The sequence below is a fragment of the Notolabrus celidotus genome, chromosome 17, assembly GCF_009762535.1.
Source record: "Notolabrus celidotus isolate fNotCel1 chromosome 17, fNotCel1.pri, whole genome shotgun sequence".
Lineage (NCBI taxonomy): Eukaryota > Metazoa > Chordata > Actinopteri > Labriformes > Labridae > Notolabrus > Notolabrus celidotus.
This window is the reverse complement of record NC_048288.1, coordinates 16,110,055-16,126,146: the sequence shown is the minus strand read 5'-3', so window position 1 is coordinate 16,126,146 and position 16,092 is coordinate 16,110,055. Positions and strand designations below refer to the sequence as shown.

General features: G+C 41.6%; 1 protein-coding gene across 2 annotated transcripts in view; it reads right to left on the bottom strand.

Annotated features, from left to right (window-relative positions):
* The window catches only part of LOC117828608 (partitioning defective 3 homolog), a 465,785-nt gene that overhangs the window by 296,341 nt on the left and 153,352 nt on the right, over positions 1–16,092 (bottom strand). For both annotated transcript variants that reach the window (XM_034705788.1, XM_034705789.1), the window contains exon 3: positions 10,125–10,296. In XM_034705788.1, coding sequence (XP_034561679.1) covers positions 10,125–10,296 — 172 coding nt within the window. The remainder of the gene's footprint in view (positions 1–10,124; positions 10,297–16,092) is intronic.

Sequence of the window (16,092 nt, the reverse complement as noted above, 5' to 3'; positions counted from 1 at the left end):
TGTTTATTTTTAAATTGGTCCAATGAAATATTTGAAAGCACAAGTGACTAAAATAATTGCACTGAGAAGTTATCATTTGCTTCACTGGTGAGTAAAGGTGCATTACGACCAAGAGTTCTGGGGTCTTTTAGCCCCCAGAACTACTTTACCCGGAACTAAAAGGTTCTGTGCCCCTGTTGTTGTCTGCTTTTCGACCACGGGCTGAAGTCCCAGGCAGATTGTGCAAATCAGGCCAGTGACATAAGGAGAAAAAAAAAGTAAATGCGCTACAACAACAGACCAGTAGAGGGCAGTAAAACAAAGAGGAATGCCATTCATCACAGATGACACCATAGAAGCAGACGAACAGGCAGGTATCATATGAGCAACACAACAGTTAGCCTGTTAGCATGGAAGAGACTCAGCTGGCACTGTTTTAGATCATGTGAGAGGAGATAAGCGCAAGTAGCAAAGACGTTTCAACACGGCTTTAAAATCCTTTTTAACTCAAAAGGCCGTGGCAGAGATCGGCCGTTGTTTTGATTTGAACAGTGACCCTTTTAACTGACAACTCTCAGCCGGATGCATCCCTGACAAACGTCTTTAGACGATCATTAAATATCTGATGAGGATATTTTGACATTTTAATAAAAAAACGAAACCAGTTTGCATTCCCAGGAACTCCCTCTGTGTTTCAACAGCTGCGTAAACTCCACAAACACTGACACGTTCAGCTGAAGGTCTCCAGTTTACAGGGTCACTTTTAAAATCACAGATGCGTGTGATGTTATTGTGGACGACGGGCGGAATAAAAACACTGCGGTTAATCTACCAATCAGACACATTCAGCATTGCAGGCCCTGCCCTCCGAAAGCCCCGTGGCTTTTGAAAAGTACTACCCCCCTAGCAGGGGCTTTTTAGGGGGGAGATTATCTACCCCTGAACTAAATTTAGACCCTGGGTCCACCGGTCGAAACGCACGTAGGTCCGGGGTAAAGTCCCTCCTGTCGTAGAAACGCCTTTACAGAAAGTCAGTTTATTTATTTTTTCTTGTTTTTGTTTTTTTTCTTTTTATTTGGTCTTCTTAGTATTTGTACTTATTTCTTCTTTATTTACAATTCATCTGATATTGTATTGCTTTTCCTGCTATAAGTTTTGAATCTTTCAAAGTGTCTTTCTTGTAGTTTAGCTCAGTTGCTACAGCAGGGGCTCCATGAACAGAGGGTATGGTACGCCATACTGCCTGTATCGATTCTTCCCTCACCCTCTCCCCATATTTCCCGTCTCTCTCAAGCTGCCCTTTCTATCTATTACAGGCCAAAAGCCCAAAACCTGATCTTAAAATAATGTATCTACTGTTTTCAATTGCTGTTCTTACCTGGGATATTTTGTTCTTATCAGAGGCACTTGCCTCTTAGAGGCTGCAAGACAGGTGCTACATGAAAAAAAAATAGTAGTGGTCAAGAAAAAAAAGGTGTGTCACCAAAATGTAAAAGACTGCGAAATCATTTTTTCTAGCATTTGTTAAGCTTGTTTAGATAGAGGAGATAACACATGTAGTGCCTCATAGTCAATAAACAGGCCATATAAGGAGTTCTCCAAGAAATCAGGGTGCATGGAGATGTCTTACGTCACAGCTACAGGCAGACACATAATTCTGCTAAATGTTCTGCCGCAAAGTGTCTTGGGTGGTGAGATGACTCCAGAGTCAGGGAAAACAAACTCTGGTTCTGTTCCCATGCTCCCTGTCATAGGGTTACAACCAGCCTCCATACGCGTCTGCTTCTGCATGTCAGAGAGTGTGAATGACTTTGTTTCCCAATCAAGACCTCACTGCTCCTCTGTTGTTTTAAGTGTGACACAAGTGACCCACAAGCACTGATCTCAGCCCAGCTCAGGAAGTAATAAAGCAGTCAACAAACCCACATACACACTCTCTGACACACACATACGCACACAGCTCCACATGATTCAGCTGTCCAGCCATTGCTTTATTGGGATCCTGGCAGAAGTAATAATAGGAATACTACTGGTAGCACACTCCCAGCTGTGCTGAGAGGAGACTTTCACCACTCCAAGCACTTCACACTTCATTACCAAAACACTGTCTTCACTGTGTAACAGTGCTGGCCGCTGCAATAATTAGCTGTAATAAGCCCTGGATGATATTATGACAGTATGAGTTTTTTTATGACTAATATTCCCAGTGATTTTGAACTGAACACCCACTCCTCAGTAGTTTAAAGACCCACACTGGGAAACCCTTCTCTCCCCTCTACAAGCACCAGTATGATTAAAAGTTGACATAACTAATAGCCTCTCTCCTCTAACTCAGGTAGAGTAAGGCGGTTTGGAGTCTCACGAGGGCTGATGGGTTTAAAAGTGCTTTCAGTGTGCTAATGATGAGCATGCTATCTCGACATCTTCACTGCTGAGTGTGTACTCTACTCTGGAGCTACTCTGAGAGCTGCAGTGTACGGCTGGAGTGGCTGTGGATCGTTGTTGGAGAAGGATTGAGTGGATGCATGAAGGACCACTATGACATAAAAACATCCATCCTCTCTTCTATAGCCCCATACAGATTTAGAGTGTTGTGTTTTTTATAAAAGAGTAAGTAGATGCAAGGACCACATTAAAATCAGGAAGATTTTTCTCTCGTCTTTGTCCAGAACATTAAGGAGAGCCCCAAGATGCATTAAAGATCACCCCAAAAAAGTGCACATGCAATTGACCAGGGAACAGACATTTAAAAAGTCTTGGATCTGGATTTGGATTTTCTTCTTTTACATAGCATGCACAAACTTGTCTAAAGAATCCTATTCATTGTTTAACCTATAAACCATTTGGAATGCACTTAGCACAAATCTTAAGACGTGGTGTCACACAGTCATCTGGGTATAGAAAAGACCTCATCAAAGAAAGCATTTTAAATGTGAGGGGCTAAAACGAGGTGTCTCATTTCAACATAAAAAATAAAGAACTTTGTAAATCCATCTTATACTCAGCAATCTGCCTCACAATCACGTTTAATCAGAGCCAAGGCCAGAAAACATCTACATGCAAATACCAGACGTAGTTACAAGAGCCTTTTGTGATTAAGATCACTTGATTTATACAAGAAATGTATCTGCGCTAACAGTCTACAAATCTCATGACTCTGCTTACATTACTCAATGGAAACCTTATTCAAAAAGATAAAGTTATTTTATAAGAGCTATGTCAGTTCCTGTACTCACACCGCTGTGTCTCAGTGCGTCCATAATCCTGCGTCTATTTTCCCTATTCCTACAATATGTGTTTGAACAAGTAGAGTGATGCTTTGTCTCTGACCAGTGGCTCGAGGAGGAGAGGGCTGTCACAGTGCAATGTATGTTCATGTCAAAATAGCAAAGATTTCCATTTGTTTCTTCATGCAGTAATGTCTGTGTGGCCTATAGGGACATTTTTTTAATGCAGACTATGTAGGTGTCATATTGCTGCCGACAGTGTTATCCGGTGTGTTGTGAAGGAGCCTGTAATGACGATCACATCTCTTAGTGCTGGGAAATTCAGTTATTTATCTTGGTTTTAATTGTTTAACCTATCAAGCCAGGTATTCTGCACTCTATTTCCCCTTACTCACACCCTCAGAGTAGATATATTTCTCATGCTCTTATTGATTTAAAGCAGAGGCAAGTGCATCAGGAAAAAGTAAAAGCTTGTTGCAGCTTGTTACTGCACACAGTGATGATACATTTTCCACTAATCTGCTGATACATGTGTTGTTTGAACTATGGGGGGTGGCCCTAATGGATAAAGGACCACCTGTGATCCGTTGCACAACTAACAGCATCATTTAAAATCAGGTTGTGTTCATGTGTCATCTCTAGCACTACAATCTTACAAAAGCTGAAACATATTGAAAATCACAAGTTTAAAATGTTCGGTACTGAGGCATGCACAAAGGCAGAAAATAAGTGCCTGCCGAGCACTGCTTGTTGCCTTAATTTCAAATTTTCTTTTATTTGAGCCGAGCTAAACAGATCCTTGTTTTAGGATGTGATCTTACTGAGAGGAAAAGCCAGTCATGATAGTGTGTCATGATGATGGATAGTATCACTGCACAGCAGAGAAAAACAGAGAAACCTCAAAAGTTATCACCTTTTCCTGAAGCCGAATATAAAAGAGAGAAAAAAAGAAGCAAAAATCTAAACTCAGCAGCTGAAAAATCGTGCCCTGTTTCTTTGCAATTCTATTACCTGTAATGATAAAACTCAGTGAGCAATGGAGGATGTTTCTTACATTATTCTTCTCTGCCTTTTTGCTTTTGTAGTAATCATTGTTACAGAGGTAGGTGCAAGGAAGGTGTAAGTAAATTACAGCTATATTTATATCTTTTCCGTATACAAGCGTGTAGCCTGTAAGCCCAGTCTATCAACACAAAGCTTGATCACCAACCAGCCCATAGGGCCTGCAGTGGATCAGGTTGTTTGGCTGTTTCTGCACAGAAACAGAAGCAGAATAAAACATGCTGGGTTTACTTGATAAAACAGCAAAATAATTAAATAACTGAACGTAAGAGTGGAAAAAAGCGGTAGAGACAAATGTGAGCTGCTTAAACCATCAGACAGGACCAATCAGCAGACTCACACACTGCCAACGTTATCAACTCTGTGATTCACCTGATATCTCAGCCCCTAGACTGCACTGCATCCCCCTGCTCACTACTGAAGTAAGAGATTGAAGAGGTAGTTCTGGACCAGAGAGTCAGAGTGAGAGAGCAGATGAGAGTGATAAGTATCAGAGCCTGATATCAGGCCTATAGCTGCATGTGGTTCCAAACCTAAACCTGGTAGTTTATCTATAATTGGCAATCGCTGACTTGGAGGGCCCCCAAACCTACTGGGAGATCCCAGGATGAAGAGTTGGTCCACGTCTTAAACCTTAAGTCAGAAAATACTGAATAAATACCTCTAGGGTGTCTACGAGGACTTATGTCATAATCAACCATTTTTGTGTTTTTAAAAAAATAGCATTTTACATTCATGTTGTCTGATATTATTAGTCAGATAGGCTGTATGTTTTCACTGAGTTACTGTGCATCTCTTCTGCTGTCGTGACTTTTATATGGCCTTGGATGGCGGCAGAAAGCCTCTGCAGTGGCAGACCACTAAGCTAAATTGATTAAATGAAGTCTCTTCTCTTTGAAGGTGTGTCAGGCAATCTCTCTAATGGCCTCCTACCCTTTTCACCACAGAGCTTCAAGGAACAAGTAAGCAGAGATTCAAGGACCAGAAGACCAGGAAAATTCAGTAGTGGACAATTTGTCACTCAATTTGTGTTCTTTAGGGGAGAAGCACCTTGAGGTGAGTTTGTCTTAAAATGGTCCTTTACTAAATGGAAAAAAATTAAAGTTATCAGGTGATTCTTGAGTTTATCTGTAGGGGTCAATGATGGAACCTGGATGTAATCAATGTCAGCATAGCTTCTCCAGGTCTAACAAAAGTACTTCCATTGCTCTCATTTCCTGCTTATGGGGGGATGTGGCTCAGTGGTAGAGTCAGTCACCTCTCAATAAGAAGGTTAGTGGTTCCATCCAAGCTCCTGCAGTCACATGTGGAAGTGTCCTTGAGCAAGACACTGAAGACTGATCATGCATAAGGACTAGGGGTGGGAATCAAAAACCGGATCCGACTTAGAATCAGTTTCAATTGATCAATTCCATCGGAACTGCACACCTCAAATGTTATCGATTATTCTTAACGATTCATTTCCCAGTGCGACGTCACGTCCCGTTGCATTACGTCACAAACTCTGCAATGCAGAACTCCTTCAATATTCAAGTATTTTCCTCCAGGCTCCAGGGGCCACTTCCGGGCTCACGCGTCCGAAAATGAGCCACTGAGAGCGGGTAAAATACCTCTGCGATGACCCCCAGAGAAAAAGCATTTTCCTCTCCAAATTCAAAGTCTTTTCATCCAGGCTCAAGGGGCCACGTCCAGACTCACGCGACCAAGAATGACTTCAACCTATTGTTCAGTATGTTCAAGTTGAATATGTTCATGTCCAGTCTTGCGCAGACATAATTTTGGAAAAAAATAAAATGGTTCCTTTTGGTGTTGAAGACTGTAGAACTACTTTGCCCCCCCCAAAATAATCAGGAATCGTTAGGAGCATTGATAAGGAATTGGATTGATAAGCAGAATCGACAATGGCGTTGACATTGATAAAGAACACAAGATGACTTAACATTAGAGAGTCTTAGTAATGTGTTCTTCTTCTGTCTATAAAAAGCTATGACCGGTGGACTTCACTCTGCCCAGTTGCTCTTTAACATTTCAGTGCCAACAGTAAGCATGTTAATACAACAGTAAATACTTTTTGCACTGTTTGTGTCAATCAGGACTCACTGTCCACTCCTCAAAGATTGTTAAGTCAATGAAAAATGTGACGAATGCTAACCTGACTGGCAGTACTTTGGAACAACTATGGGTCAAATAAAAGTAACCCAATAAAATCATTAAAAACACAAAGAACATAATATGCATTTCAATGCTACAAGCATCACGAAGATCCAATGTTAATTTAAAGTTTCAGACATTTTCTTTCACTTCTGAAGATTACAATTTAGTGGTGAGAAGAGGCAGAGACAGCTCCAGCCTCCGTATAATTACAGGAAAATTACATTCATTATTGTAATTTACATCTCATCTCCAATCCAATTATTAGCAGTTTGACCTGCACGCCACATGTTAGCATGGAAATCTAAAACGGGTTCCCAGGACGGAGGCAAGGGGGAGGGATGGAGGATGGAAAGAAAGCAAGAGGGAGAGTTTGGAAATTTGGGAGTTGTAGGCGGGGAAAAACAATCAATATGGCTTGAAAAGATGATGATTTTAAATAGCCATAATTCTCTGCCTCAGAGCACAGCTGCAAGGGCGCCGCTGCAACACTTTGATGTCTGATTTGCAATTTCGCTGCCAGTAATTTGCTCGTCCTCGTCTCTGGAGGGACCTGTCCATCTTTTTCATCCTCCTATAAGTGTGTATATGATGCCAGTCAGTCTGTGTCTGTACAGCTGTCTCGCCATCACTTGAAATTATACACTGCACACACATACACACAACTTCTGAGGTACTTTTCAAGTGGAAAAAGGAACTTCAAAGTGGTGGAGTCTGTGCATTGCACAAAGTAAGGAACAAACACATCCTGTCAACAATGCAATTGTGGTGGTTTTGAAAACTCTGACAGAACAAAACCTATAATTTGTCTACCTGTCTGCCTGCCTATCTAATCAATCATAGGTTCAGCTCCCTGCTCTTTTCCAACACATTTCCCTTACTGTCCCTATCTCTGCAACTTTCATGGGAGTGTATATTATAATTCTTAAGAAGTAATCCATTGTTTGTTTTGCTACAGTCTTACTATTATACCATAGTAAAAAAATAGTATAAGGGTAAACAAGGGTTAGGGGTAGAGTGTGTGCTTGTGAAGACACTACCACAAAGATGTTTGCTGGTTTCTCCACAACTGATTTGAAGCCTCCAGTCTTGCATTTTGGTGTCCGCCATGTTTGCCGGTAAGAGCAATGGTGACCAAATTAGGTCAAGAGGCTGGACCTGGAGAGGAGCAGGGTTTCACTAAATATAATTGGTACTCCAATTTTGCCTTTGTTTATGTTAGCCCTAAAGTTTGTAGTCCTGAGCGCTGTTTGGAAGCCAATCGACGGCGGCAGCCATATTGGAAATGCAGAACTCAACCAGGCAGAGTGTGACGTAAAGGTGCAGAGTTGGAGCCTCCTAGCCAACAGCTATATATTCCTTTCCGGGAGTCAAGTCAGTCATGTCCTTATTTGGGCAAAAACTCATAATCTTAATATCTTCTGAACCGTTGTATTAGAAAAAAATTCACCCCCCGTACAGTGTGTGCCGATAGACAAATGAGCTTCGTAGAGCCAAGCCGTTTTTTAAACCAGGCTGTAAACATGTTTATTAATGCTGCAAAGATCTCCTTTTTTGAATTGGTGTCTATGTGGTTTCCGGTGTTTCTGCAGCCAGCCTCAAGCGGATCCTCGATGAATTAAAGTTTATAACACTTCCGCATGGGCTTCATAGTTTGAGACCAGAAGTTGCCGCTTGGGTGTAACTTGAACTTTCACTTTGCTCAAACTAGTTTGAGATACACCCAAAAACAGAGGACACCGTGTTGGGTATGGGTTGGAATGAGGTGTAGCCAGGGCCCAACATCTTGGGTAAGGACTCTTCAACAAGGCTGATTATTAAGTATCTCCTACTGACATAACATTGTAATGTCCTTCTTCCATTACATTTGTGCCGTTACACTAACTTCATTGAAAGCGTCAAAGACACCCACACCTCTCTGAAGCTGGTGAGTGCTTCAAATGAAGGTTTGTTTGAAGTAAGCTCACAGCAGTCAGATAGCTTTAAACACACCTGCCTTTCACACTCTGCCACTTCACTTTCAGATTGTCATTGAACCATTCTCTGGAACAATTTCCCTAAATCTCCACACTCTAGCAGGCAGGTTGAGGTTAGATGGAGCGCACTCTGATGCTCGGGCAGGGGAGTAAAGTCCACTGTTCAATCATGTGAATGTGTGTGTGAATCCATGCCCGTATATAAGCTCTGGTTTGGATGTCTCAGATGTCCTTTTGAAGTTTCAGACAGCTCTGCACCAGCTCACTGGTTCCACTTCATGGGACATGAGTGTGTGGACATGAGCCATGTCTGAGTCACTCGCTTGTGAATGTGCCTTTTTTATGGTTGTGTGTATCTTCTGTGAGAGTGTGCATGTCCACCTTGCTCTGGCATGTGTGCTCTTGCTCATGCATGACTGCGCACCCAAGTGTGTCTCCATACCTTCCGCTGTCTCAGTTTCTACCTGTCTGTCCAAGTAAGTATGATGGCATTCCCTGGACACATGGCATTGACAGACACTCGACCTCACACAAAACACCTGAAGCATGTTATGTCAAGAAGACGCTGGCCAGCTTGTTGTAAAATTGTAAAATATCCCTTTGTTGCATTTGGCTGTTCTTTCGGTTGGACCAGTTACAAGCAATCCAAGGTTCAGAGGCACAATCCAGTGACTCACATGAGTTTAGTTTTCATCTTTAACCCTCTTTGTGTTTTATCAAACGCTCTGTCACCCTAGGAGGTTCTAAACAATAACATAACTTCACCCACCCTCACCCTTAGGCTTGGAGGTCAGCTGGTTACGCCTTCAAAAGATTCTACTCTGAAACCTGGCTTCAAAAAATAGCATTTTCAGCCACCAGATCTTTAAAAAGAGTGATGTAATAGTCATTACTAACTTAACACATTCCACCTAACTCTTTCCCAAAAAGGCATTTTTCTGGAGGAATTATTTTATAATGTTTCAGACACAATGTACAACAAAATAGGCATTTCCATGAGGGACAAAAAAAAGCACTTGGAGTGATTCCACTTTGATCTGACTCATTTGTCCCCAAAGGATTGAGATACAGCCATATAACAGAACCTTCTCTAGCTCACAGCTAAAGCAATCCGCAGAATCAATTCGAAAATCTTTAAAAAATAATTTAAAAGTTTTAAAAATAAAAGAATAAACCTTAAACACAAGTAAGTGGTAAAGTCTGAGGATTATTCCAGTATGAAGTTTGCCTTAGATTTCTTTATGCTCAAGTTTCAACCTCAGGTAAGTTTGGCTTCAAAAGTCAGCTTTCATGCCTCTGACCTTTTTAAGTCTTCCCTTTTGAATTCCTGCTTGCCGTATAGATTACCTGCTCGCTCTTAAGAAAAACAACACAAGCCTTGATGTGCTACTCATGTTGATGCAATACTTCGTCTTTTTATCGTCAGAACACTCTTTTTCTCCGGTGCACTGAACTTTTAAACAATGACAGTTGCTTTATACGAGAGGGAGGAGGAAACTACTTCAAACATCATGAAATTCATATGAGGGAAGTTGCAAGCAAGTTTTGTTTTGATACAACTTTTTTTGTATTTCTATTTGCAGGAAAAGTTTATGACACACTGAGCATTCTTAGAAGTATTAAGTGAATGATTTGGCTGTGTATTTTCAACAACTACAAAGAACAAAACTAAAGTGGTAAACTAAACATAGTGGTGTCATTTCATTGGTATTTTTTGTATTGGACTCACTGGATCGCAGAGCAGACGGGGTGACCTCGATCTCACTGTTGGCCTGGTAGGGTTGGAAAGCAGACGCTGAACTCATGTCACTGGCGAAGGGTTCAGGGCTCTGAGTACCTGAGCTGGCACTGGTACCGTCCCCTCCATTGTGAGGATCCTGCTCTTCATATACTGCAACCAGCTGGAGAGAGAGGACAAATATATGTTTGTACTTTAGTGTGTGTTAGGGGACACAGAGAGAAAGAGATGAAATGACCAGAGGCGTGTACTGATCCATATATATATTCACATGAATGGTTCTAGTATTGTAAACTAGAGGTCTACCTGGACACAAATACTCAAGCCCTGAACTGACTCCACTGGTTGGACTTTTATGATTTGACTCTTAAGTTTTTCAAAGTCAGCAGATCACATAAAAAATAACTTGTAAAAACACAGTTTGCTGTATCCAGACAGAAAAAGCCTTCAGTAGAACAGTAACTCTTTGACAGGTGGAAAGACAGATATCCTTTTTTGATACCCAGTTGGGAGATTGTGATGTTGGAGAACCAAATGCAACACTACCTGTCTCTCTCTGTCTCTCTTCTGTGTCCATCTCTCCTTGTCTCTCTGCTTCTCTCTTTTTCACGATATCTCAGTTTCTGTTTCTTATCTCCCAGTCCCTGTCCCTTTGTCCCTTCATCTCTTTGTTTCTTTGTCTCTTTATCCCTATGTCTTTTCATCTCTCTGTCCTTTTATCTCTTTGAGTCTCTGTATCTTTCTCTCTGTGTATTTCTCTCTGTGTCTCTTTCTACCAGTCTCTCTGTCTCCATTTCTTTGTCCCTCTCATTCTGTCACTCTGTCTCCCTCTCTTGTTGTCACACTGTTTCACTCTCTTTCTGTATTTCTGTCTCTCTGTTTCTTGTCCCTGTCTCTGTCTCTGTCTCTTACTGTTCCTTCCTCTTTATCACTGTCTCTCTGTCTACTACTCTCTCTGTTTTGCAGTCTCTTTGTCTATCACTGTCTCTCCTGGCTCTAACATATTACCATTTGAAGGCAGCACATGTACAACCCTGTAACGTTTTGTCTTGTCTACAGACAGATATGAAATGGGGGGAAGATGAAGGCCAGAGCAGGCAGGGATGAACAGCACTGTCTGTATGTGCATTTCTTAGTGCTTGTATGTGGCACCCCTGCTGTGTGTGACAAGCTGTGCCTCCTGCCCTCACAATGCTGTAAGGCAATATGAAATCCCACACTGGGAGACCAATATTGGGTGCAATGTGTAAGGACAGATGCGTCATGATGGCCAATTTTTTTTCCGGCACTATTGCGGAAATGCGACGTGTATGAGAGGGGTCTACTTCTGTCTCTCCCTCCCCCTCAGCCTTTTTCTCTCTGTCTTATCTTGCAACATCTGCAGCTTTGGTTGTTCCAGATTGTAGGGTCCAACTCCCACAGAGAGCAGCTGCTTGAATCTCACAAAGGTGATGTGCTGCTGTGTTTCTCAGGCCAGAAAGAGAGATCTCCCCACAGTATCCAGAGTCTGACCACACACAGCACATCACCTCAGCCAACTTAGTGCACCTTACAAGAGAGACAGAACTGCTGCCTGGATTATGGTGAGAGAGAAACACCAGACTCAGATTTCCTTTCTCCATGATAGAGAAAATTAGACCAACCAATGCTAATGGACTACAGAGGAGACAAGTCTTATTTTGAGGCCTCTGGACTGAGGTAGAGGGACGCTGATGTAACATGCAATGCAAGGATACAACCTGTGATGTTAGAGTGGCGGCAACACTGCCAAGTGGTTTTCATTGCCAGCATAGCCTGTTACTAAACCTCTCACAGGAAGATTAAACTCTTACAGCATCCAGACAGAGCAATCACATCGCAGCAGCTTGATACAAAAACATGCTCTACAGAACAACAGTATATACATTTCAGATGTGAGATGAGCTCCTTTTCATGTCTTTGTGCTACCAGCAGATCATTGTAATGGAAGGCCTTGGATGTGAGGAGAGCAACCAACAAAGCAAGCATTAGTTGCCAATGGGAGCAAACAGCATTTCCACATTGTATTTGTCTGAGGGTAAAAATAGCACAAGTGTTTTCATGTATTTGCTGTTTTTCATCACCCCAACGCAGAAATCTGCATATAAACAAGTTTAGGAGCCCCTGCTCTTATCTTTTATTTAATTCATATGCAGAGGATAATGCTTTAGTGTGTGTTTGTGCATCTGCGTCTGGATTCATGCCCTTATATGTGAGTATGCTCGTATGGTTTACTGTTGCTGTGATTCACGGCGACATCTCTCTCACTGGCTTTGTGCAATTAAAGCAGACTGAATTTTCTTTTCCTAACATGTTTTCTCGCATTCTGATGCCCCCTCTGAGATGTACTCGATCACTGAAGGCCTCAACCATTTCCCTCTAATCACTTCCATTCTGATCCCCAAAATTACATTCCTCAGATCGTAAGGGGTTTATCACACATTTTCACAGTGCACCAGAGAGGCAATCAGAAAGAAAAGAGATCTGCTGCTACAAAATAAGATGGAATTAATGTTAGAAATCAGGCTGTCTGAGGAGGTAATGTGCTGAGGGCTTGTTAGCTGGTAAATGTTTGCAGTCACATCTTTAAGTATTAAAGTGTACTTCCCTACTGTTCAAGGGCGAAAACAGATAACTGGTGAACACAGGTAAGTGGGAAAAACAGGTAATTGGCTGTGTCTGGTCAAACCAGCAAATAATAAAGTGACTGAAGCTATGTGTAACCAGCATAGGCATGTGGACATTAACCTGTAAGGAGGGCCAAAGGCTGGTGGTGCTGGCTCTGCTAACTTTAGCCACACACAGCAAACCAATTTGAAATTGATTACCACTGGTAAATTTTATTTAGCAGTATGTCACACTCCATGTGGGGGTCAGTATTAACCACGACACAAGTGATCTACTGTATTTTCAGTTTTTACTTCTGGTCATGTGGCTCCACATTTCATGTGTGTTTGTTTCCCTGTCCAAAGGAGGGAGATATTTAAAGAGTTAAACTGACAGAAACTGGGATTCAGAGCACAAAGGATCCAGTAGTGGGGTTTGTCTGTGTTCCTTGATGGTTGGGAGACAGTTGAAGGTGTTGTGTAACTCCTATTTCAGCAAAAACTAAGCACTATCTGATTGTAGGCTGACTATTTCTGAGTGTTTTCTTACTTTGAGTCCAGTTGGTTAGTCAGAACTGAAATTTCTGTTTAAATTACAAGGAAATTAGTCACATTTGAACATCCAGAATATATTTTTTAATCAAAATAGTTTTTCATCAAAAGAAAATATAGTTTTTAAAAAGGAATATTTAGTTTTCCTCTGTTTAATTTTGACAGTTTGAATACTTTAGTTTGTCCAGATTGAAGGGATCTGAAGCATTTGAAAATTACTCATAATACAAACAGCAAAACACCCACGCAGACACTGATTCACATTGTATTGCATGTAGTTCTACGGGTTAACACAATGTTCAAACTAGTTCCTTTGTTTCAAATTGAACCCTCAACCTTGAGTGGTAACCCTCAAAAGGATAAAACTATGTTTTTGCTTTTATTGTTGTAGAGATCAAGATGAAGGAAACAGACAAAAGTGAAGGGTTGTCCCAAGAGGTATTCACACTGCCTGGGCGCATGTCTGAGCCGATGAATCATTAGTGACAAAGTAATCAAGCCTCCCATTCATATGTTGCTGGCAGTATTTAGAAACCAGACTAGCCCTCTGGTCTGCCAGCTGCCCATTTAGAGAAGTGCTGAATACTGTTGTGATTCATTTTTAAATACATTCTAAATCCCTCTAATTAGCTCCACTTTGTTATGTCTTGCATCCTTGCAGCAGACACTCCAGAGCACTCTGTGGGTATCTGACACATACAGCTATACTCATTCACACACCCTCCACTTTGTAATCAAATGGGCCCGCATTTATCCTGCATTCAATATTCATGGGCTCTTGAAAGTGCTTGTTCATCCTCTAAATCCAAGGAGACATGATAAGTTCCCACTGTTCAGACGGCTGATTTATGATCAAAAAAGACAATAATATGCATCTTGTTTTGCTCAACTTTTTTTTGCACTGTTTTATTTCATCCTTTCCCCTCAGGTGAACAGTTGGTTTAACTATTCTCTAATGAAAGCTTTCATTTAAACAGTATGGTACGGTTTCATTTGAAACAGCACGGGAGAGGTGAACTGATATCAGAAACATGTGGGCAGACAATAAATTCTCAAGCAATGGTTCCAATGCACAGTCTCTTTGTGTGACCAATTGAAGCCACTAAGACTACATCTATATTTTACATTGGCTTTGGCTTTGGTACAAAAATGATTTGGTTATGTTGAGGAAACACATTATAGTGTTATATAAATCAATACCTCAATCCTGACATCGACACGCCGGCATGGTTTGGCCCATCCATCCCCAAACCACCAACCAAAGCAGACAACTCTTTCAACCCAGCCTTAATTCAAACAGTCTGGAGGGCCTGAGCAGTTTCTTCAACTGTGTAAAATTGCAGTTTTTTGAAAGCCACATGCACATGCCAGAGAGTATTTTGTGCACCTTATGATGTGTGCATGATGAAGGATTACGCACATTTTCTATTAATAATAGTAAAACGATTACAGTCTACACTGCTCAAAATGTGAAATCTGAAGACAACGTATGTTATGATTTGGCACTTAGCTACATCACTTTTTGTAGCACACACAGCGAATGTGAACACCCTGGAGCAGTAGGCATGACTATGGGTTTTGCCAACATTTGATTGAGTTTACAACAAGCCTTTGGCACTAATGCACATTACTTTTCTGAAAGACAACAATAAAAATTATATACCAACCACACCAGAGAAACTGTGCTTATCTAGCACGTCCAGTTATGACGGTCCAAATTCCTATTTTCAGAAGTTTCAGTATTGCTTGTAGCCAGTCATTCATGCTCTGACTGAAACACAACAAACACGGATGCAATAAAAAGCTGGAGAGAAAAGAAACTTCCCAGTTTCACTCACACACTTATCATCAATACACATCTGTTGACCATCTTTGGTATGGGCTGCCAGATTTCAAGGCGTGTCCCATGAAGCCCTCTATTTTAGCTTCTCTTCTATCAGAGCTCACTATCATCTTTCCGCTCTCTGTCTGTGAAGCGGAGATGGGGGCCGTCTAGGCTGGAGGCAAAACTGACGCAACTCTTGCTGTTGATGGGACAGAATTCAAGCTGCAAGTGCAGCAGAGACATCATACAGACATTTTCCCTCCGTCTGGGAATTTGTCATAGCCACTTTAGAACTGAAACGATTTCACATTTCTTTTTTCACTCGCAACGCCCCCCTGTGGCTATTGTGCATCAGACTGCAAGCTCTATTCAAACTTTTTTTTAAAAGAAGCAAAAAAAAGTTTTCATTAGCTATGCATAAATGAAAACAGCATGCTAATTGTGAAGTTGCATAAAAGCTGTGGATGAGAATTCAAAATGGGGGATGGAAAGGGAGATGCACTAAAAGAAAAATTGAATAGAAAGATGTTACACACTAAAGTAAAACACAGTTAGATCAAACCAAAAAGCAGAGAAGGAGAGATGAGAGAAGGAAAGCTGTTGACAGGATGTGAGCTGAAGAAATGTTCCAGTTTCCAGTCTCAGGATAAACTCTGGAGCGATTTGAAAAACCTATTTAGCTCCCACCTGCTTCAGTTGAGAGAGGCGAGGAAAAAGAGAAGAAGTGACTGAGTCTTATTTCATGGCCCTCTCTCTCCAGCAGGGAGCTACAACACTGCTGCTGCCTTAAGCCCCTGGAGCAAGGCTGACACTCATCCACTCTCAGCCGGTTCCACCGACTGTCACAGCAGCTGCCAATCAACCGCTATCTACCTGGAAGCCTGAGGGCTGAGGAGAGAGCAGAGGATGGAGAGAGATGATGATGAAGGGGTGAGAAGAAGAAGGGGAGAAGGAGAGG